This window comes from Antechinus flavipes, chromosome 5, assembly GCF_016432865.1.
Source record: "Antechinus flavipes isolate AdamAnt ecotype Samford, QLD, Australia chromosome 5, AdamAnt_v2, whole genome shotgun sequence".
Taxonomy (NCBI): Eukaryota; Metazoa; Chordata; class Mammalia; order Dasyuromorphia; family Dasyuridae; genus Antechinus; species Antechinus flavipes.
This window is the reverse complement of record NC_067402.1, coordinates 4,577,076-4,600,705: the sequence shown is the minus strand read 5'-3', so window position 1 is coordinate 4,600,705 and position 23,630 is coordinate 4,577,076. Positions and strand designations below refer to the sequence as shown.

The 23,630-nt window shown below is 43.8% G+C and overlaps 1 protein-coding gene across 1 annotated transcript in view; it reads left to right on the top strand.

The window, feature by feature from the left end:
- Nucleotides 1–23,630, top strand: part of THSD7A (thrombospondin type 1 domain containing 7A) — a 300,913-nt gene that overhangs the window by 202,775 nt on the left and 74,508 nt on the right. Inside the window, exons 7-8 of the mRNA XM_052000672.1 lie at nt 15,353–15,547; nt 19,417–19,651. Of these exons, the coding sequence (XP_051856632.1) occupies nt 15,353–15,547; nt 19,417–19,651 (430 nt within the window). The remainder of the gene's footprint in view (nt 1–15,352; nt 15,548–19,416; nt 19,652–23,630) is intronic.

The window sequence follows — 23,630 nt, the reverse complement described above, 5'->3', positions numbered from 1 at the left end:
GGCAGCAGTACACTCACAGCCCTGAGCTGCTCTCACAGCCACAAGTATTACCCATTTACAGGGAAAGAAATATATAGCACGCATCTTCTGGGTTTTGTATGAAGAAAGCTTAAAAGACAACTTGATTCCACTGAATGTCTATTAAGTATCTACTCTGAACCAGGTACTGCGTGGAAGGAGAGAGAAGGGCTTATAGAGGAGGTAACTCCAGAAGGGAGCTTTGAAGGGGTCTTATCACTGCAAGAACTAGAGATGAAAAGGCAGTATATTCCAGACATCAATCTCCCCTCAGCCCTCCATTTAAAGGCATCGAATAAGAGATGGATTATGAGGAATCACTAGCAGACCAACAGTATAGAAAAAGCACGGAGGCAGGTAAGAGGAAATTAGAAAAATAGAAAGGGGTCAGATGGGAGGGGCCAGAAATATGAATCTGAGAAGAGTTTCTATTTTATATCAATAGTCATAAAGATTTTTCAGTTGCAGAGTGCCGTGATCAGATCTATATTTTAAAAAGATCAATTGGACACTAAATATTCTGTTAAATGCCTAAAAAACAGATAATCATTCCTAACAGATATCAAAATGGCAAGTGGGAAATATATGGTTGGTCATTATTAGTTGTTCATTGATTAATAGCTATTACTCAGAAGAGATAATAAGATGATGAAGAACCTGGAAACCAGGAATAGCATATGCCCTGAACACAGCCTGATGACCCCGCTTAGCCCTATGCCTGCTCTCAGGCCACTTAGGACAGATACCTTCACCTCTTTGTCTCATCACGTTTTACCTCATTGGAGAATACTTTAGAATCAGGCAATATTTACAAGGCCCTCCCCCCAAATCTGTGTCAGCGGCAGGGACTGGATCCAACCTGCGCCAATTCTGATCATCATGGATAACGTAATGCAATATATAACTCAGAGACTTATTGCCTGTCTCATAATGCAATAGCCGCCCCATAGGAATCCAATTAGAAGGTGCCATTTCCTCATTAGTGTGCATCCTTAGTTCACTGGCAGGCTTCTTTGCTAGAGGCCTTCATCTAATCCTGATTCCTATTCTCTTCTCTAAATGTGAACTCTCCTCTCCAAACACGTCAATGTCTTTTTAGTGTCTAAAACCACCGGTACCTGTCTCTCTCTGCCTCAGATATCGAAAGGATGCGCTTGAGATTCCTGGTCTGTCTGGCCCTAATAAGGCTCATATTCCCCATTCAAGTGTGGGAACTGCTTGGCTTCTTCTCCCTTGAGTCTGGCTCTCAGAGCTTTCATGTAAAAATCAAGTTTCTCGTTACCACATAATCTTCCTTTTGGAAATGGGAATTATCTCTGGAGCACGTGGGAGTACAGAAACTTTCTTGACTTTGAGTGTAAAGAGGAAAAAGAGGGTGAGTGAGGGGCTGGAGGAGAAGAGAGACAGAAGGAGGAGGGAAGGAAAGAGGGAAGAAGACAGAGAGGGAGGAAAGAAGGGAAGAAAAGAGGGAAGAAAGGAGAGAGGGAGGGAGGGAGAGTGGGAGAAAGAGAAGAGACAGAGAGAGAGAAAGGAAAGAGAGAAAATTGCCATCAGCAGCCTACCCACCTTTTAAAGAGGCTTATCTCTTTCTGAATGAGGAATGAGATCTTTCTTCTTCATAGAGGAATTGCATGGTAAAGTGGAGAAACCTAGATTTAGGTTCAGGAGAGACCCAGGTACAAATTCCAGCTGTGTAAGGCTAGTCAGGTTAAGCCTGCTTCACATTCTGATCCCAGATCACCAGATGCCGATTAAATTTTGTCAAACTAGCTCTCCGGAGTTATTTTAAATTTGACACATCTAATTTTCTTTCTCTCCAAATCAATCTCTGTTTTAAACCTTCTAGGTCTGTTGCAGACCCCGTTCTCCTTTCATTGTCTCAGTTCAGAAGTTTGCCATTATCCTGACCCCTTTATTCTTCTTCACCCCACATATCCAATCATTTGCCAACTCTTTATTTTGGAACTTTACTATGTCTCACATCTGACCCCTTCTCTCCACTCTCTTAGCTACTACCCTTAGTTCATACTCTCAGTACCTTTTGCCCACATGGTAGCAACGAGCTCCTAACTGATCCCCCGGGTTCTTCTACAACTTGGGTACATCCTGTCTCTGCTGCCAAATTTGTCTGTTTTAAAGTTCAGATATGACCATGTGACTCCTCTACTAAACCAACACTAGTGATTTCCTGTTGTTTATAGGATAATTTGAAACTCTTCCATTTAGTTTTTAATGCCCAACACAACATGGTCCCAACCTATCGATCCAGTCCCATTGTTCCTTGCTCTCCCTTCCACACTCTTCAATCCAACTTAAATGATTTTCTTTCTCTCTGTTTCTCCATCAAAACACTCCATTACACCATTTTCTAGCACTCTCTTCTTGCCTCTACTTCATGGTCTCTTTCTCTCTTTAAAGCACAGATCAGCCGCCATATTCTGCACAGATCTTTCTTCATCTACCTGATAGTGCCCTTCTTTCCAAACTTACCATACTTTAACTATTTTGTATAAATTGGTACTTGTTAACATTTATGTTTGTACTCTCTCTACTTTTACATATACTTGTCTTCTCCATTCAAATTAAATTTATTGTGTGTAGAGAATGTTTTTTGTACTTCTATTCCCCGTGCCTACAATGGGGCTGGCACATGGTATGTGCTTTCCAGTTGTTGAGTGAGTGACTCAGTTCTCACTCTGATAAACAGATGCCAAATCTTGCCCTTTCTATCTCTGTGACATCTCTTGCATCTTCTCTCTTTTGCCCCTTAGAAAACCCCCACCATTCTCATTAATCCCTACCTGGACCACAGCTACAGCCTCCTTATTGGGCACCTTCCCTAAATTCTCTCCCATTCTCCATCTAGCCCTCATGTGGCTTCCAAAGGGTTTGCCTAAAGCACAAAACTGACCATATCCCTTTTCTCTTCAGTAAATTCGAGTTTTCCCCTATTTCCTTTCAGATCAAATGCAAACCTCTCTCAAAAGCTCTTCCCAAGATGGCCCCAATCTGGTCTCCAAATTATTATATGCTGCTCCCCTCCAGGGACCCAAGGGGTCAGACAACTTTGACTTTTCTTCTGTTCCTCCCACAGAGCTTCTCAGGGTCTTTACACTGGCTGGCTCCTGCTCCTCAAATATCCTCTCCCCTCTTTCCTCCCTCCCAGGCTCACCTCAAGGACTCCCCTCTCCAAGGAGCCTCCCTGATCCTCCCTTTTCATATCCCCCATATGTGCTCTTATCATCTCTCCTAACAGAATGTGAGCTTCTTGAAAGCAGGAGGAGTTTGGTCCCTCATTTAATCCCGAGTGCCTAGCACAGTGCCTAACATCTAACTGGTTCTTAATTAATCCTTCTTCACTGCCTGTGTGAATTTCAAGTCAATAACTAGGTCTGATCTTTAGCATTTAAAACCCAGTCCTTTTAAAACACCTTCTGTGTCTTTACAGAATACATCCTGTTCTAGCTGAAAGTGTTTTCCTGAGGTTGTCCTATTTACATCCTTCTTACTGGTGATTCTGTCCTTTAAATGTCCCCAGAGTTTCTGGCTAAACTCCTGATTGTGAAAACCCTCTCTATGCATCTCTGCTCACATCTTTCTTCCACTCTGGCTCTGTTGGGTTACCCTGATCTCCCCATATAGCTTGTGATAATTCCTTCCCCCCAAGGCTTCAGGATTGAAAGTCTCACTGCAGTTGCCATAGACTTCAGGGGCCTTGCATCTCCTTTTCTTGCTTAATCAAATAGTCAACTACTTCTTCAGCTTTACATACAGCTACAAACTATGTCCATTTTCAGGTTCTCCTGATTCAGTAGAGGATTAGATTGTCTTTTAAGCTGTCTCTAGAGCTGAGAGTCCCTACACATAATTTTATAAGACACAGGATCTGGGCGGGGGCTCTTTGATAGGTTTGTACTTCATTGGTATGGATGCTATATACCAAGTGCTATAAACTCCTGTGCAAAGGGCCTGTTGTCAATTTTGTTGTATCGGAAAATGTCGCGGGTGAGTGTGACGTGACCCGATCGTTGTTCTCCAAATCCTAGTTTTAGCAAATGCATCCACCCCGAAGAGAATCTCATGTTTTAGTGTTAACTAGAATCTTACGGTGAAATTGCATTCAGTCTTTTGTTAAATATACATAAGAACGTGCTTGGCAGGACCACTCTGTTCCGGGAGGAGGTTCATGCCCTATTCATCTTCTGATCCAAGTTGTGAAATGATGACTGAAGTGGAGTGTCACAAGCAGGACACTAGGGAAGGCAGGAGTTGAAATAGTCACTCAGAGGAGGCTCCCTCTACACAGGCAGGATTTGTAAGTGGCTCTTGTTATCTCCGTACAAATGTATGGTTTCTGGCAGTTTATCATGTTATGAGCTTCAAAAAAAGAAATGCATCAAAGGTCAAGATGCTCAGAAAATCATTATGGAAATGTCAGAAGCAATTAGGCTGCTCAGAAGAATAAACCCCTAAAGAAATAAAGTAGATGCTATAAAAACTTAGCTTCTCAACCAGGTTCCAGTTCATTTCCCAAAGTAGACTATTGATGATTTCCAGATACGCTTAGTAGAATCAATACATTCTGGGAAAGGTTTACATTGTAGGGGAAACGCATTTCAATTCTGTGAGCATGTCTTAATTACCTACTGTGTGCAGGGAAAAGAAAAATCGGAGGCTGGATGCGCCCTTGTGCAAAGGTTTATGTGAAATAGACTTTTTTTTCATACAATGAGCATTACTCATTCACCAGCTATGCCCGAGTCACGGAGATATGAAGGTGAAGATGGTGGACATACTCCCTTCTTTCATGGAACTTTCAAGCTACCAATGATAGAGACACAGTGTATGCGTAGATAAGTATAAAACTGGACAAGGTATGGAGGAGCAAGATCAAAGGGAAGACATAGGTAAGTGCTCTAGAGGAACAGAAGAAAGAGCACTTTGAGCAGTGGTGAAATCTAGGAAGCCTTGGTGGCTTCCTGAAGAAGGTGGCAGGTGAGATGAGCTTCAAAGAAAAAGAAAGGTTTTAACAGAGATATATGAAGAAAGAGTGTTCAAGGTACAGAAGACAACCTACAAAAAGATACAAAAATGAGAAACAGAAGGTTCCAGGCCAGCCTAGTTAACAGATAGGAGAAAGGGAATAATAGGAAGGAGGACTGGAGAGATGGCTTGTATTCAGTGGATGGAGGGCCTTTAATGCCAGGTGATGGAGAATGGATTTTACTTTCTTTTTTTTTTTAAATTGAAGCATATTGTTTTTTGTTTTTTGTTTTTTTCTTTTTTCTTTTTTATTTAATGATTACTTTATAATGACAACATTATTCCTTGCACTCGTTTCTTTTCTGATTTTTTTCCCCCTCCCTCCCTCGACCCCCTCCCCTAGATAGCAAGCAGTCCTTTATATGTTGGATATGTTGCAGTATATCCTAGATACAATATATGTTTGCAGAACCGAACAGTTCTCTTGTTGCATAGGGAGAATTGGATTCAGAAGGTATAAATAACCCGGGAAGAAAAACTAAAATGCAGATAGTTCACATTTGTTTCCCAGTGTTCGTTCTTTGGGTGTAGCTGCTTATGTCCATCATTTATCAATTGAAACTCAGTTAGGTCTCTTTGTCAAAGATGGATTTTACTTTCACAAGGAATCATGACTGAATGTTCTTGAGAAGCTGAAGGACACAATCAGGTGGTGCTTTTGGAAGAAGATTTTGACAACTGTGTAAGAAATCAAAGCGGTTCAAGCAATTAATGAGCCATGACAAATGTCAAAGTGAGGGGCAATGAGGGTCGTCGGAGATATGAGAGCAGTGACAAGGCTCAGCCACAGACCAATGGGAGAATGTCAAGAGGGAAATGTCAACACTGAGATTTGGGGTCTGGGGATTGGTAGGAGGAATCCATCCACCAAAAAACATAAATAATTGGGGAAAGGGGTGGCTGTGGAGGGAGGGATGATGAGGTCAATTGTGATAGACTGAATTTACAGAAGTGGCAGCCGTATGGAGATGACCATTGGTCATTTTGAAAATAGAAGTGTAGGGGCAGCCAGAGGGCACAGTGGGTAGAGTACCAGCCCTGAAGTCAAGAGGATCTAAGTTTGGCCTCAGACACTTAACACTTTCTAGCTATGTGACCCTGGGCAAGTCACTTAACCCCAATTGTCCCAACAAATAAAGAAATAGATAAATGAATGAATGAATGGATGGATGGATGGATAAGTAAGTAAATGAATAAATAAAAACACAAGTGCTATAATCAGAGAACACTAAAAGAACCAAATGAACTCACCAAGCAGCAGTCCTAACATCTGGTACTCTGTCCCCGGGGCTGAGATAGATATCAAAGCAGGCTTTCTCCACAGACATCAGTACTATTCAAGCAGCTCCAGGTCCACGTATTATGACAAACCAGGTTAGGGTTTAGATCCAATCTCGTTTGGGTGACTATCTTTTCTGAGGCAGAAACAACCCTTTCCAGCAGTCAGCATCAACCAGTAGACCCAAGATCTCTCAAACTCATCAGGTTGTCTCCAAGATGAGCAAAGAAATAGGAAGCAAAAGAAGTAACCAGAGGCCCATGTTAAGTGTAGCTCAGTGAGGGCCCTTGCTGTAAATGACCACAAGCGAGCCGCCATTTAGCTTGGCCAGGGTAAGGGAAGGGCAGCCACTCTCTGTCCTCACTCCCTCACTGAAAGACTCAAAGGCACTTGCACACTCTCAGCAAAGAAGAGACAGAGAGTTAGTTTGGGAGCTCTCTTTTAAAGGGCCACAAGGTCACCGTTCTTCCTGCTTAATGATCAATGGGGGATTACTTCATCAGCCCAAAGGCCCCTTCAGTGCCACACTGGGGGCTTTGTCACCTTCCAATGACTCGACCATTGAACTGGTGCATGTGGCCAGCCAGAATTTGATACAAAAGTGTTGTGAATGACCTGTGAAATCCCCAGTTACAGCCTTATTTTAACTGGCTAAGTTTTAAATGATGGATATTGGTGAGGGCTGGAGTATTGGGTGGTTGGGTTTTCTCCCCAGCTTCTTAAACTGTGGGTTGCAAACCCCATATGGGGGTCTCATAACTGAATGGGAGACTGACATTATGATTTATTATCAGTAAACGTTGGATTTTTATACCTATTTTATATGTCTGTATCCTAAGGTCAAGTAAAAATGTCTGAGATGAAAAGGGGTCAAGAGTAGTAAAAGTTTAAGAAGCCCTGATCTAAACCCCGAAGGCTGTCCCATCCTGGCCTGGGCTGCCTCAGGAAGTAGTAGCCCCTCCTCCCTGGAGTTCTTCAAGCAGAGGCTGGATGACCACCTATTGGAGGTGCTACAAAGGAACGTCTTACTCAGGACTGTACTTCCTGACAGCTGAGGTCACTTCCAATGCCGTGATTCTCTGATTCTCTAGTCCAGGAGAAAGGGAATTATATTTTCCTTTGGGTCTCTCACAACATCAAGTCTCTGTGGTTCCTTGGACAAAGGAGTATCCTAGGGATATTCTGTAAGTAATCACTGAATGAAAGCCTCCAGGGGTCATGGAGTGGACAGCAGGACCCAAGTTGTGGTTTCTGCCTTCAGAACTTCCAGATAGGAAAAAGGCTTTCCCTCCACTTAGCCCCCAGACACTTATTTATGGGGAAATCTGGAATATGATATTAGGGAACTGTTTGCATAACTCCCTGCTCAGTCAGCTGGCACCCCACCCTAAGGGTGTAGTTAACTTCACTAAAGCAGAGAAATTCAAAGTTATGGTTGGAGCCAACCGTAATTTTTCAACACTTATTTGCAGCATCTTGTACCTTTAAGTACTTTATTAAAATATGCCCCACAGCACCTCAGGATTTAGAGGTCACGTATTTTAGCACATTTCAGCCTGAAATTGGAAAGTCTGACAGGTCTGGATAGCTCAGGGGGACTGGTAATGCTGCTTTATACCTCAAGGTCACCTGATTCAATCTTGCTCAGGTCACAGAGGAAGGGGAACAGAGATATCACTGAAGGGAAGACAAAGAAAGGAAGGAAAAGGATGTGGGAAAGACAGGATAATAAGGACTCGAAGAAAGGGAGGAAGTGGTGTCTAAAGAGGTAGCAAAATAACAAAGAGGAGAATACTCTGAAAGTAATTTGATGATCGAGCAAAATGAGGCTGGCCAATCTGATCTGTAATATACAATAGAGAAAAGAGCTGAGGAAGGAAGGAAATAATAAGGCTAAGGATGACAAAATCAGAAATCAAGCTTTTTAGTGATTATTAAGAGCTCTCACGTTAAATAGGGTTTTTTTTGTGGTGATATCATGGACTTTTGGCTATATATAGGACATCAGTGAACAAATTCATCCCTGCAAATAGGAAATGTATTTTTATAATTCTCAGGTGTTGTATAAACTTATGATTTTAGGTTCTAAATCTGCAGATTCCCCATCATACATAAATGGCTTCTGTGTTTATGTGTAGGTTATAGAAGCAGTCCCCAAGTACAATTCTGGCCATGTGTACCAACCCAAATCCAATTTAGCTCCAATTTTCAAGGTATAGATTTGCCCCCCGAGGGATCCATTGAATTAAATACTAACCGTATATAGGACAGGCACTTTGTCCACAATCACAAGGCATCTTGATGTTTTCAGGCTATTTCTTGGAATATTGGACAAACTGAAATGTTAAATATATGCTTGTATACACATATATACATATATCTGTATAATTATGTGTAAACACATTCATTCTGAGATAGGTAGAACAAAATGTTGTTTCAGCACTAATCTCCAAATCAAAGAGAGTAATCCCTTTTCATGGCTGATTTTATGAGTCTAGGGACTTTAGCCAGTCTATGTTTTATTTTTCCCTTTTAGTAAATGATTTCTAATGTTCTTTTTCCCATTTCCCCTCGCTGCTCGATGGATAAGCACTCATTTATTGCATGCCTTAAGATTACAACTGACTCTCAATAAGTAACTGTTTCTTGAATAAAAAAAAAACCATGATATCCATTTAAATCTCCTTTAACCCTCTGTGATGTTCTTAGGGAAATCTTCAAGAAAACTTCTTGGAGTATTGACTGCAGGCAAATACTCACATGCCAATTGCCCAGTGGTATAAAGATTAGTGTGTGTGAAGGTTAGGAAGGAAAGTGGATGTCACTAAAGGATAGAGGGGAAGAGTAAAAAAAAAGTTTGCGGATTTAAGCATTTCTGGAAATTATTTTCAAGGTTGCATTAACTAACAAGTAAAATTATTGAATCAGCATTCTTTAACCATTCTCAAAAAGAAAATGAGAGGTAATATAGGAAAGGAGAGCATTTAAATAGTATTCTTAGCCCTCAAAGCAACTGATAGGACTTTCTTGTGGCTTCCTTCCCAAGAACTCTTTGTCCATTTGGGTTTGCCTACTTTGAGTATGCTGTAAGAGCAATGGGACATGGTATAATTGGGGTAAAGAAAATATAAACAGTTTTTGAAGATGGATAGGCTATCAACAACTATTGGACAAAAATTTCTAAATCAAAATACTAATATAAATGCAATTAAAACGTCTCTGAGACTTTTTTCAGACCCAGCAAATTGATAAAGATAATAATTTCCATCCTGGAAAACAATTTGAATATATGTATAGTTTCCTGGAAAAGGTACTGAACTGTCTGTCATCTTGTACCGAGCAATCCCTTTAATACCCTAAGTAGGTCAAACAGAGAAAGAAAGGCTAAATGTTCATAGAAGCAAGGGCAAAAAGGAGCATCCATTGATGAGGTGATGGCCACACCCATTGTGACTTAAGAGTTTTGCCACACTTTAAGAAAAGGTGAATATTAAGAATGCCCCAAAATATTGGGAGACACACAAAGGGGTGCAAAGAGCCGAATCAAAACAGTGGGATGCATGGCAACAATGACATAGAGGAAAGAACATTAAAATGTGGTGCTCTGCATAACAACTATGACCAACCATGGCCCTGGAGAATAGACACTGAAATGTGCTTCTCTCTTCTTGCCAGAGAGCTGGATACCTCCAGGTGCAGCATGGGTAATATGTTGTCAAGAACAGTCAGTACACTGGCTTCGCTTGCATAAATTATTCTCTTTGGTTGCTGTGGAAGGGCTTGATGGGGGAGAGGATCTCAGAAAGTGAGAGTGATAAGAAAACCAAGAGCATCAAGAAGACTGTTTTTCAAAGTTAGAGATCATACCACTGAAGCAAAGAGGGTTTTTTCCCTTTTCCCCCTCTTTTCAAAGGAAAGCTGAGAAGCACACAAATGTGATGCCAATGGAAAATCACGCCACAGAAATGTGATATGTTTTTGGCCCGAGGGTTCACACATGAGCTTTTTTTCTCCATATGCTTCCTCTAAAATGTACCTTTTGCAAGTTTGGTAAAGTCCCTTGAGCTCCTCAAAATGTGACATTATGTCATTTCAAAGCAGCCATTGGATGCTATTGGCATTGGAAAGCTCCTTTTGCAAAATAATGTGTTGAATGAGGGCAGGGAGGTGGAGATCAATGTCAAGATCAAAGTTCTCTTAAGAAATTATGAAAGAGAGAGAAAGAGAGAGAGCTACAGAGACAGAGACACAGAGAGAAAGAGACCAAGAGAGAAAGAGAGACAGAGACAACGAGAGAGACAGACACAGAGAGACAAAGAAACAGAGAAACAAAGAGACAGAGATATAGAAACACAGAGGGACAGAGAGATAGAGATAAGGAGACAGAGAGAGAGAGAGAAAGACAGAGAAAGCTTGAGAGAGAAAGAGAGAGGTGGGGAAGGAGGGAGAGAGGGAGGGAAAGACAAAAACAGAGACAAAGAAAGAAAAAGATAGAGAGAGAAAGAAACAAAGGCAGAGAGAGAGAGAGAGAAACAGAGAGAGAGACAGAGACAGAGACAGAGAGAAACTGGAGAAGCCAGTGGCATTGGAGAACTGCGCCAATTTCAGTAGAGAATGGGATCCAGGCCTGGGCAGCTGGAGCAGGGTTCTAGCATGGGCCCACATCTCACCCTCAGAGGGGCAGGGTAGCTGCTCTGGGGAGAGCCAATGTCCTTGATGTGGGCTCAGACCTCCCACTTTAACAGCTTTCTTCACCGAATGTGAAGCACCCTTGCACCCCTATATCACGTATCTATATGTTCACAGCCTGAAAGGAAGAAGGCAAGAAGGGGGTCTGCCAGAGGCAGGCAGAACACACCATGTTCTTGCTGGGAGAGATCCACTAAGTACCTTAAAGACTGGAGTGGGGTTTTTCTGTAGATCTTCAGTCCCACTCTTTCCTCACACAATTAAAGCCATCTCTCCTGGCTCCTCCCAGCAAATTAACCTTGTAGATAACAACAGTCTACCACATTTTCAAGGCTTCACCATCTTCTTCAAGCTCATGGTACTTAAATTAGTTACAGCAACTATAGTTCTCTAGGACCATCAAGGTTCTGAGAAAAGAAAATGGCCTTATAACCTAGCTTTGCGAAAGGTCCCTTTTCAGCTGCTGTTCCTCTATTTTGTATTCAGTTCATTTCAGTAAGCAGTCATTGAGGACCCATGATGGACCCAGCATTATGGCCACAAAGATAAAAATGGAACAATTCCTGCCCTCAAGGATCTTACATTTTATTGGATGTAAGCATCACATTCACAGATCAATAAATGCAAAACAATTTCAGGAGGGATAGAATAAGAGCAACTAGAAGATCAGGAAAGGCCTTTTAATTTTTTTATCTTTATTTTTTAAAACACATGCATGGATAATTCTGCAACATTAGCCCTTGCAAAACCTTGTGTTCTAATCCCCACCCCCACTCCCACCCTCTCCCCTAGCAAATAGTCCAATATATGTTAAAAATAGTAGAAATATATGTTAAATTCAATATAGGCAAACATATTTATACAGTTATTGTGCTGTACAAGAAAAATTAAATAAAACAGGAAAAATGAAAAAGAAAGTAAAATGCAAGCAAACAACAACAAAAAGAGTGAACATTCTCTGTTGTGATCCACACTCAGTCCCCACAGTCTTCTCTTTGGGTGCAGATGCCTCTCTCCATCACAAATCTATTGCAACTGGCCTGAATCATCTCATGGTTGAAGAGAGCCACGTCCATCAGAATTGATCATTGTATGATTTTCTTTTTGCCATGTACAATGACCTGGTTCTGCTCATTTCCCTTAGCATCGGTTCCTGTCAGTCCCTCCAGGCCTTTCTGAAATCATCCTGCTGGTCATTTCTCACAGAACAATCATATTCCATAATATTGATATACCACAATTTATTCAGCCATTCTCCAGCTGATGGGAAGCCACTCACTTTCCAGTTCCTTACCATTACAAAAAGGGCTGCCACAGACATTTTCACACATATGGGTCCAGGAAAGGCCTTTTAAATGAGGTGTTTGGACTAAGCCTTGAATAGGATGAGAAATTTCAAAAAGGAATCCCAGGGAAAGAACATTGTGGGTGTGGGAACCTTTATAAAGGCACAGTAGTGTGAGATGGAGAACAGAGAGTGGACCAGTTTGATTAGAACATCCTGTAGAGTGTCTGGAGCAAAACGACACAAAATTATCCTAAAAGGATATGTTAGAGCCAGATAACTTTGGTTTTATACAAGAGGTAATAGGGAGTTACTGAATCTTCTTGATCAAGGGCAATGGTCAGGCCTCTGCTTCAAGAATATCAATCTGATGGTTCTAAAGATGATAGGTGTGACAAGGGAGAAACTCAAGGCAGGGAAACTAGTTATGAGGCTATTGTTACCAGGCACCGAAAGGAAATTTGGGCCTCGATCAAAAGAGGAAGAAAAATCGACAAGACGTGGCAACTGACAAAGGAAGGAAAGGAAAGAAATGAGTGTGATTTTGAGATTGTGAATAGGTGGAAAGATGACTGTGCCTCAAAATAGGGAACAAGGCAATTCAAAAGAGGTGGCTGGGGAAAGACAACATCTGCTTGGAGTCTGACCTGTCTATGGCACAAGCAGTAGGCAGCTGATAATGCAGGGCTGAAGTTTAGGCAAGATGACTGGATATGCTGGCCCTATGATTTTTCATTAATACAGGGAATATAACACAGGCAAAGTCAAATTGGCACTTTTTTTTTTTACAATATATCATCTTAAGGAATTATCTAAAATTCTGAGCAATAAATGGCTAACCCATCGTCACACATTATGACATACTGCCTCAGAATTAAATAGTATTAATAGGTATTTCAGGTAGAGACAGACAGACAGATAGATAGATAGATAAGAAGAACTAAAGATCTCACATTTGCTAGCTAATGCTGACATGTCCAGATCAGAGGGCACTGAGGGGGAAGTGGCTATTTTAAAAATCTTGCCTTGAGAAACATTTTCCCAAGTGATCTAGTTTGTGCCATGTTAGTGGGTGAGAACATAGAGCAAATGCTTCCAAAGGCGTGACTTCTGCCTTCCTCTGGGTCGTTACTTTTCCCTTATCCCATAGCCCAAAGTCTACATCGCCAGTCTCTGCCGGTCCCTAGAGCGTATGCCTTGGTCGGAGGCTGCCTGGGTGGGTCAGTGTGGTTGTCTCAACGTTTCCTCCTCCTTCAGGGAGAGTGGAGGGTGCCCAGCCTGCGTGTACTCTTTCCCAGACAAAAGAGATCACTTTATTAAATTCCTTTTCATCTTTAGCCATCTGTTTCCCACTAAATGAAATCTGGATGGAGCTGGCCCGCTTCTTATTAGTTTCTATTTCAGTCTGCTTGGCCACAGATGGAAGGAGACACAGCCCAGGTTGGTGCCGAGCTTCCATCCACACGCCAGGGGCTGCAGATAACTGCTCTGTGTCAGGCTGAGAAAGTTGTCTCTCCAACAACCAATTCCTTCCCTCCCTTGTTCCCACTCAGACTGCCCCCCTCCCCCTGGGCACTTTCCTAACCCTTGGGAAGAGAGCATCTTTCTGCCCTTTTATTCGAAGGTTGTTTCCTTCCAGCTTCTCTTTTGGCAAGGCAAAAAGGCTTCCAACGGAAGACTTGCCTCAGGTGAATCCACCCCCAGCCTCCACCTCCTGTAAAGGTTGGACCAGCTCTGATCAGGACCCAAAAGGCAGAGCCAGGCTCGATAGCTATCTCACAGCATATGGCACCGTACAGAGGAGCTGTCCATGGCTCAGACCAACTCCATCTTACTCAATAGCCTCTTCTAAGTCCCTGCTTGCAATGACAGCCCATATATTGTGGCCAATTGTTCCACATTCACACGGAGTTCCTTCAGAATGGGAAAATGAATGGGGTCGGTTCCCCAGGACTTCATTCCATCTCCTGCACATTTTGTTTGTTCCTTCATGGCAACCACGCAACAAAACAGATAGAACTCTGGACTTGACCGCACTCAAGGAGATCTGGGTCCAAATCCTGACTTTGGCATTTACAGACTAACCCTAAACAAACCATGTGAGCCTTCTCAGTCTCCGTTTCTTCATTTGCACAATGGAAATAACAACCACCCCTAACTCCCAGCATCATTGTTAAGAACCAAATAAGATTCTTTATAAAGGGAACAGTAACCCTCAAGCTTTCAAATGCAAAAAAATGCACATCAGTCGGTCAACAAACATTTGTGGGGTATTTAATATGCGCTTCTTTGCACAGTACCTCACACACAGTTGGTATTTAATGAACACTGAACTGAATAGAATTGAAATTTGTTTGATGATTCTGCCTTCTGTTGACAAAATCAGATAATCTTAGCTAGCATTTTCTTAGGATTTTTTAAACTTGTTTTCTCCTCTTATTGATACATCAACACATCTTCAAATGATAAAAATCCATTTTAATTATCAGATTGAAACAGTCCAGTTGTTACACACACACACATACACACACACACACACACACATACACACACACACCCCTTGAGTTCTCAGTAAGCCCTTATAATGGAATTTCTGAAGTATAGATCCTCATGAACTGACCCCTGAGAGTGTATGTCAGGTGCTGTAAGTCTATTCATTATTTATTTGGAAATCATGTACAAGATGTAAAGGAACAACTTCCATTCTGTGTCTTTCTGAAGCCTTCGATGGAAGCTTAGCACAAAACTTGTTTTTAGTAATGCCAAATGAGACTTGGACATGTTCCATGAAGACAGCTCAAAAGAGATACGGGAAAGAGCCCTCCAAAGCCTTTGTGCATCAGGGCTACAGGCCCTCTTTGGGTCCTGGTGGCAATAGCTGCGTTCTTTTCATGTCTAGCAGGAGGGGCCCTTTGGCAACTCAGCTGCTAACTCTGGTTTTGCCCAGTGACAAAGGGGGAGGATGCCTCGTTTATTTGTGGCGCACATTTAGAATTCATTGAAATATAATGGACTCTTTCTGGCCATTGCTTCTCCAGGAGAGGAGGTTGACAGACAGCTGTGCAGAGACGCCATCCTTCCGATCCCCGTGGCCTGTGAAGTGCCGTGCCCCAAAGACTGTGTGCTCAGCGCGTGGTCAGGGTGGTCCTCCTGCTCCCATACTTGTTCTGGCAAAACGACTGACGGGAAACAGATGCGTGCCCGCTCCATTCTGGCCTATGCGGGAGAGGAAGGTAAGGGGAGCCATGGGGTTCTCGCCTCAAGTCGTTTGCTCTGTGGGTGACAAGGGAAACACAGGCTCAGGAAAGGCCGACGATGCTATGGGGGCACCAGGGAATCTGGCTTGGCTTTCTTCCTTTAATCTCAAAGGGCATGGGTCTTCAAGAAACTCCCAAAACCAAAAGATCGATCTCACAGTTCTCATATTTTGACCCTCAAAGTAGTTCAAGTTCATTATTATCCACAGCATCAAACACAAGACAAAGTCTGAAAAGAATTCGGTCCCTGTACTACAAATTAGAACTTCCTCTGTCTTCCCTCCTTTCTAGGAATCATTTGCTTCCCTTGATTTGGGGAGGGGGAGCTATGGGGAACAAGACCTATGATTTCATTAGTATGTGGAGTTCCAATCATGGAAACCCTCTCCCCAGTACGGATCATTAATTCCTTTAGAAGGCAGGCTTAGAGGGTTGTCTAGGGCATTATGACATTCAGCAATTTGCTAATAATTGCAAATCTAAGATATGTCAGGAAAGACACTTGAACTCGGGTCTTCATTACCAGCATTCTATCCCTTGTGCCACATGGCTGCCTCAGCAAATAAAATGCTGGCCCTGAAGTCAGGAAAGCTTCAGCTCTAATCCAGTCTCAGATACTTATTTTGTGACTCTGTGCAAGTCACTCAATTTCTTCCATTCTCACAATAGCATCCACCTCTCAGGGCTGATGTAAGGATCAAACGAGATCCTATTTGTAAAGCACTTTACCAACCCTAAACATCTACAGCAGGGCTACCTGTAGCACATAAATTCTTTTAAAGGATCCTCACTTACTTTCCCAATGTTTGTTTGGTTCCTGTTTATTTAGACCAGTGGTTCTGAAACTAGGGTTCAGGGAGCTTTACCCTTTCGGAGTGTCTGTGAAGTCAAACTATTGTCATGATCATGTTAAGCTGGTGTATGCTGTGGGCTCTGGAGGACCATCATCATTAGCTGCTTTGACGGATGGTGACATGTTTCCCTTGAATTCTGGAAAAATTTTTGCCCTAGAAATTAAACCTCTGGTTATCAGACGGGTGATGGAACACAGCCCTGGTCAGCTATGTTTCCTGGACTGAGACACAGGAACCCCTATTCCTTTTATCTCTTCTCTCCCTCAACACTTCACACACACACACACACACACACACACACACACACACACACACACACCATTCCTTCTGCCTACAATGGAGAGCTCTTTTCTAAGTTCTTCCAAAGGCTGAATCCAGAGAATACTGGATGTGCAGATGCGCCCAGCCTTCCTATTGTTTAAATGCCAGAGCACATTTTTCTTTTCCCACATTTAGGTGTATGTGAACTGACAAGGATACAAGAGAATGGCAATATCCTGTGGCAGATATCCCATCTGATAATGAGGGAGAGATGTGGGGTTTTCTCTGCGGTTTTTCCTGTGTGCATGTTTTAATATACAAATTATAAGAATCCTTAGGAAAAATGACTCGGAAATGATAACAATAAAAGTCAGAAGCAAGAGACAGGAGAAAAGATATACTTCAGATGAAATATGGAAGGAAGAACAGAATAAAACCTGGACTTCCTGGATCACGGTCTTTCTTTATTACTGATTAAACATCTATTTATTATCCTAGTATTTGTTCCAATTTACCAAAACTTAAGACTCTTCGGGACTGTATAAAATAAAAAACATTAACCCGGCTACTGCTTTGACACAGTTGGGTGGATTGGTCTGTGAAGCCTCAAGCAGCATCAATAGTTTCCTTTTTTTAGTAAAAAGAAATAATGGAGGAAAGGAACAATGCCCAGTTATTGGCAGATCGTGGGCTGACCCAGTCGTGGATATTTGAAATGTCATGTTTCATAATTTTGCAAACTTCATTAGAAAGAGAATGGATTTAGAAACATCATTCGCTGGGCCCAACATCAATTGGAGTTGATTCCCATTTGAAACTAATTGCCCATTCAGCACAGGAAGGAAAGGCCATCGATTTGTGCAAAGTGGGAAAGGACCTGATATAATAGCTTCCTCAGACAGCTGTTAATAATGTTCCCTCCAACAGATGTGCGTTCCCTTTTCCCAGTGCGGAGGAAGTAGACACTGACATGAATGGACACAATCAATTGTCCTAAAGTCAAGCGAGTAGAAAGTTCCTATTTAAAGTTCTGTTGTTGTTATTGTGTCATTTTCATCAGGGCACTTGAGACATGTCAAGATTATCCCAACTACACGGGCAACCGAGTCACTTTATTGTATGATCTCCCCTGATTCACACGAGTTGGAGGGAAGGAGCAGGTTGGAAGGAGATTAGTAGCATCTCCATTTTATGAATGTAGAGACTGAGGACCACAGAATCAAATGTGCTTCTGCTGACAAATAATAGAGCCGGGACGCAGGTTCAGTCAGATTTTCCAGGCAAGGCCAGGGGTATTTCCACTATATCGTGTTTCTTGTCTTAAAGGAGAAACAAAAGACTTTACAACAAAAATCTGCTGCCATCATCCCAAGGCTTCAGTCCCGTCATCTGTAAAAATCAGAAGCTTAGACTAGATCATCCCCAAGATCATTTCCAGTTATATCTCTGTGGTCCTAGGACTTAGGGATGACAGGGAAATATCTTTAGGTATCTGAAGAATTCTCAAATGATAGATTATTATAGGTTATAAAATGATAGATTATATTATTATTATTATAGATAGACTGTGCTATTTAGCATTATGGGATGGCACCATAAGCAAGGGAAACATTTAGACTTGTAAAGACAAACTTGTGGGAAGGATAACAGCTATCTAGGAGTAGAATGGAGAGCCCCCTTGGGCTCCATCGGGAGATGGTGGATTTTTCCTGCTTAGTGTCCTCAAGGGAAGGCCGGGTGCCCACTTTTCAAGGGCATCCTTGGTAAATCAATTTTGTTCAGGTCTAGACTGCCCTGTACGGCTACTGACCTCCCTTCTAATTGGGATTCTGCGGCTGCTGCGTGGCTAGACTGCCGTTCATCGGATAAAGATCTCAGAGTCCTGATGAACACTTTAGTTCAACATGGATCAAAAATGCAAACACTGGAAGTGCTAGGTTGAGAGATGCCCAGTGGCCAGCCCCAAAAGAACAGAGGGAGCCGTCCTGCCATACACAATCTCGGAATAGTTGGTTCCTTCCTAAGAAGCACATTTTACAGATGAGGAAACTGATGCAAGCAGGGGCTAAGTGACTTGCTCAGCTAGTTAGTGTAGGAGACCTCCTTGCTGTCTGGGTCCCTTCCATTCTACTTGGGGAAGGGGCGGGTTTTGTATGATACAGACCTAAATAAATAAGAACAAACTATGTGGCCAGTGGGGCTGGAGGAGGTGATTAGGAAAGTTCTCACAGGGGGCAGCAGCTGAGCTGAGCCTTGCATGGAAGCTGGGGGTTCTGGGCTTGGGAAAGGAGGCGTTGGAGCAGAATGTCAGCAGTGGAGAAGAGCTAGCAGGCTGCCTGACTCTTCCTCTCTGCTTCACTCCCTCCTACTCTATCCATCTCAGAGGAAACTCATCAACCTTGGGACTCACACTTCGTTAGGACCTGCAAAGAGTCTCAATTTCCTCATCTGCAAAATGGGGATAACTATTACAATAGCACTAACCCTCCTCCCCACCAGGGCTAATGTGAGCATCAAATGAGATCATATTTGTAAAGGGCTTAGCATAGCACCCACCCCAAATAGGCTCTGTAGCAGTGCTAGATCTTCTTGGTTTGGGTCTTTGTACCCGGTGCCCAGCACAGAACCTGGTGTAGAATACATGCAGAATAGATGCTTGTCGAACTTATCTGAAGACGCTGGAGATGCCGGGGTCTGATCCTCCTTCTAACGGGCACCTTCTCATTCCAGGGGGCACTGCGTGCCCAAACCACAGTGCCTTACAGGAGACCCGCAGCTGCAACCAGCACCCGTGCACTGTTTACCACTGGCAGACGGGCCCTTGGGGCCCGTGCATCGAGGACAGCTCGGTCTCCTCCTTCAACACTTCGACGGCTTGGAACGGGGAGGCCACGTGCTCCGTGGGCATGCAGACCAGGAAAGTCATCTGTGTGAGAGTCAACGTGGGCCAAGTGGGACCTAAAAAGTAAGGGACCCTGCCTGGCAGTGGCAGCTCATTGCGGAGGCTCCACCACTGGGCTAAAGAGGGCACTCAGTGCCTGCCAGTGGTTCTCAGTGCCTGCCAGGGGTGCTCAGTACCTGTCAGGGGGCACTCAGTGCCTGCCAGGGGTTCTCAGTGTCTGCTAGGGGGTGCTTGGTGCCTGCCGGGGGTGCTCGGTGCCTGACAGGGGTGCTCATTGCCTGCCAGGGGGTCTCAGTACCTGCTAGAGGGCAGCTCAGTACCTGCTGGGGGTGCTAAGTGTCTACCAGGGGTGCTCAGTGCCTGCCAGGGGGCAGCTGGTCTGAGGGATACCAAGGGATGAGGCTCCAGGAGCTCAGTATTTCTGTTACCGGGTTCCCAAAATCATAAGAGGAATTCCCATGCCAGCCCCTCCCAGACTTTAAAGAAGTGCATCCTGTCTTCCAAAGCAGCTCTGAAGATCATAGTCATGCCTCGCTTGTGATGGTCAGGATGTGCTGGAAGGGTTGGCCAGCGAGGGGGCAGAGGGCAGGGGGACATCCTCCTGAAAGGTCCTTCAGAGTTCCTCGCAAGGAGTCCATACACAGGATGCTGAATCCAAGCTCTTTACTTCTCTTCAAGGTTAAAAGTCATCTCAGAGATGAGGGAGTGTAAAAAGCACACACACAAAGATAAACAGAGCCAGAGAGGGAAACAAAGAGACAGACATAGAGGCGGACAGCGACAGAGACAGATAAACAGAGAGACAAAGACAGAGGTGGGCAGAAAGACAGAGAAAGAGACAGAGACAAAAAGGTTAAGAGAAAGACATCAGAGACACACACACAGACAGAGAGAGAGAGAGAGAAGAGAGAGAGAGAGAGAAGAGAGAGAGAGAGAGAGAGAACAGAGAGAGAGAGAGACAGAGAGAGAGAACAGAGAGAGAGAGAGACAGAGAGAGAGAGAGAACAGAGAGAGAGAGAGACAGAGAGAGAACACAGAGAGAGAGAGACAGAGAGAGAGAGACAGAGAGAGAGAACACACAGAGAGAGAGAGAGACAGAGAGAGAGAGAGACAGAGAAAGAGAGAGAGAGACAACAGAGAGAGAGAGAGAGACAGAGAGAGAGAGAGAGAGAAGAGAGAGAGAGAGAGAGAGAGACAGAGAGAGAGACAGAGAGAGAGAGAGAGACAGAGAGAGAGAAGAGAGAGAGAGAGAGAGAGACAGAGAGAGAGAGAGAACAGAGAGAGACAGAGAGAGAGACAGAGACAGAGAGAGAGAGAGAGAGAGAGAGAGAGAGAGAGAGAGAGAGAGAGAGAGAGAGAAACACTGAAGGAGAGAGTGTCCCGGCATTTGCTGGCAAGTGTTTAACAACTAAAGAAGTTCCCGTTCCCACTCCTCTGTTGAATCTGCATCATTAGCATTTTCGGCATTACTATCTAGTCTAGACAATGCACAAAACAGAAAGTCCTGAGTTCCCAGCTATAAATGCTTGCATTTATATTGAAATCGTACCCAGAGGCAGCTCCAGCAAATCCCCGAAAAGCTGAAGCGGATCTGGGTTTGGGGGTGACTAACTCCCCAAAGCCCAAGGGAGCTCGTCCACAAGATGGGATGCCAGGACACACCCTTGTCAAAACACGGGGGCCCATTTTCAGGCACCCCCTTTTTCCTTTCTCCCAATTAGATATAAACCTGCTAAAGCTCAAACAGGGCAACTCCTGATTCTCCAAAAGAAATGTAGGAATATCTCTGGGAGACAAACCCTGTTCTGGCTGAATCCCCAGCTACCGTTTATTCTGAAATATGAGACCTAAATCTTTCTAAAGATCTGAATCATGGCAAACTGGGAAGTTCCAGAGCCGCCTCTGATAGTTTTTAGATGCCAAGAATGACCATTACATTCTCCCAACAGCATGAAATGCATTTCCCGCCAATAGACTTGGGCTTTTTTTGAATTGTGATGAAAAGGAAGTAACTTCCCCAGGAGCCTGGGCATTGGGGAGGGAAAGGGGCAGAAAACATGGCTGCTTCCCCACCTCTTCATCAATCACAGAGAGGATCCTCTATCTAGAGGTGGAAGAGACCTCAGCTACCATGGAGCCCTCCCCCCACCGAGGGACTTTAGATGAGGAAACTGAGGACCTAAGAGGTCCCCAGCAATTACAATAAATGGTCATCATAATACCGGCTGTTAGAGCTGTTGGGAAAGCTCAGCATCCAAGGCTGCAAGGGCTCCTTGTGGGAGATGCCTCCCCAAGTACTAACAAGAATCTCTGGGGGGGGAGGGGTCTTGTGTCTACCCCAGGTGAGGGAGATGTCTCCAGCAGTGTGAGCTCAGGTGAAAGTGGCCTCATGAGCTTACCAGGTAACGGGTCACGTGAAAAGCCTGATGTAAATATAGGCAATGATTAGTGAGGTGGAATCTTACAAAATGGAACTCCTAGTCAGTCGGCAGTGCTTTGTGGTTTGTAGAACAAACCCTCTGTGTGTAGGAAATGTCTTGTTACCATTTTACAAGGTCACACAGCCGTTAGGGGCCAGATTCAGGATTTGAACTCGTCTCTTGGCTCCAAACTCAACACTCTCTCCACTAAACCTGATTTAATGACCTTCTATAGAGCAGCGACAAAATTAGCTCCAAGAAGTCTCTGGCCCTACAGTCTCACTCTCAGACTTCAGGCAGCCCAGAGACAAACATTTTCTGTGTCATTCGCCAGGGCACCTTCCCTCCCCGAACCAAGGGCTTTGCAGAGCTCTCTGCTCCCGGATCCGGTTTTTCTGTCCCCCAGGACTGCTGGGAACATTTTTAGTCTCCCAGACTTTTGCTTAAAGTAGAAGCAAAGAAATCCATGCGTGAGTCTGGATCTGAGAGGAAAGGTGCAGGATTAACCTCCCTCAGACTATTCAATCAGAATAATGCCTTGGGGGACCCTTGCAATAATCCAGTTTCATATTCATTGGAAATGCCCTTTGAACCGCACAGTTTACAGTGGCTTACCCTCAGATTTCTACTCAAGCTCCTGGTTGCCCGTATGGAGCTGCCCAACCCGATGGATTTTCTTTGCCCTTCACATTCTGGAAAACGGCTGCTCCCGTTTGGGAGCAAATACAAAGACTTCAAAAAGACGGGGACGTTGCCTATTTTCCTGAATGTCACATGACTTGCCCAGGATCATTATTTGCCATCCAGCATTTGACACATGCACGTAGAAACCTTGTTTTAACTCCCCTTACTAAAGTAGCTCAGTGCTACACAGACAGATCGATGAGATTGGGCTGGTCTGCCCTCCCCGGAACAGACCTCATGTATCTCCTCTCTCTTCTGCTTAATTTGACCTTGACTAAGATGGGGGAAGGGGCAGAGGATCAATTCCTGGATTTAAGTTGAAGCTGCTAAATACAAAGAACATAAAAGAGGGGAAACCCACACTTGGTTTAATTGCCATTTGCCAGAACTGGCATCCGCAGGGATGTGCTCCTTAGCAGACTAGGGGCTCAGGAATGTTCTCTCCCTAGGGCTTGACATTAGGCACTTGGGGGTTCATTCAGTACAACAAGGATTCATCAGTCCCCCAATCTGGGCCCTGAAGTAGGCAATGGGGGGAAAGGACATAAGGATAATAGAGCTTCCATTCAAGGAATATGCACTTTGTTGGGGGACAGCCCAGAGAAGCAAATACTACATCATCTCACGGAAGGATGACCAGCTGATTAAAGTCAGAAAAGGTTTCTGAGGGAGTCACTGAGCAGATGGCAGGAAGGAGACTATCCAATACTGAAGGACCTGTGCAAAGGCCCAGAGGCAGCTGGGCAGTGCAGTGGGTAAATCGCCAGACCTGGAGTCAGCACAACTCATCTTCCTGAGTTCCAATCCAGCCTTAGACACACTAGCTGTGCGACCCTAGACAAATCACTTAACCTGTTGGCTTCAGTTTCCTAGCTATAAAAAGAGATGGAGAAGGAAATGGCCAACTACCCCAGTATATTTGAAAAAAAAACTCCAAA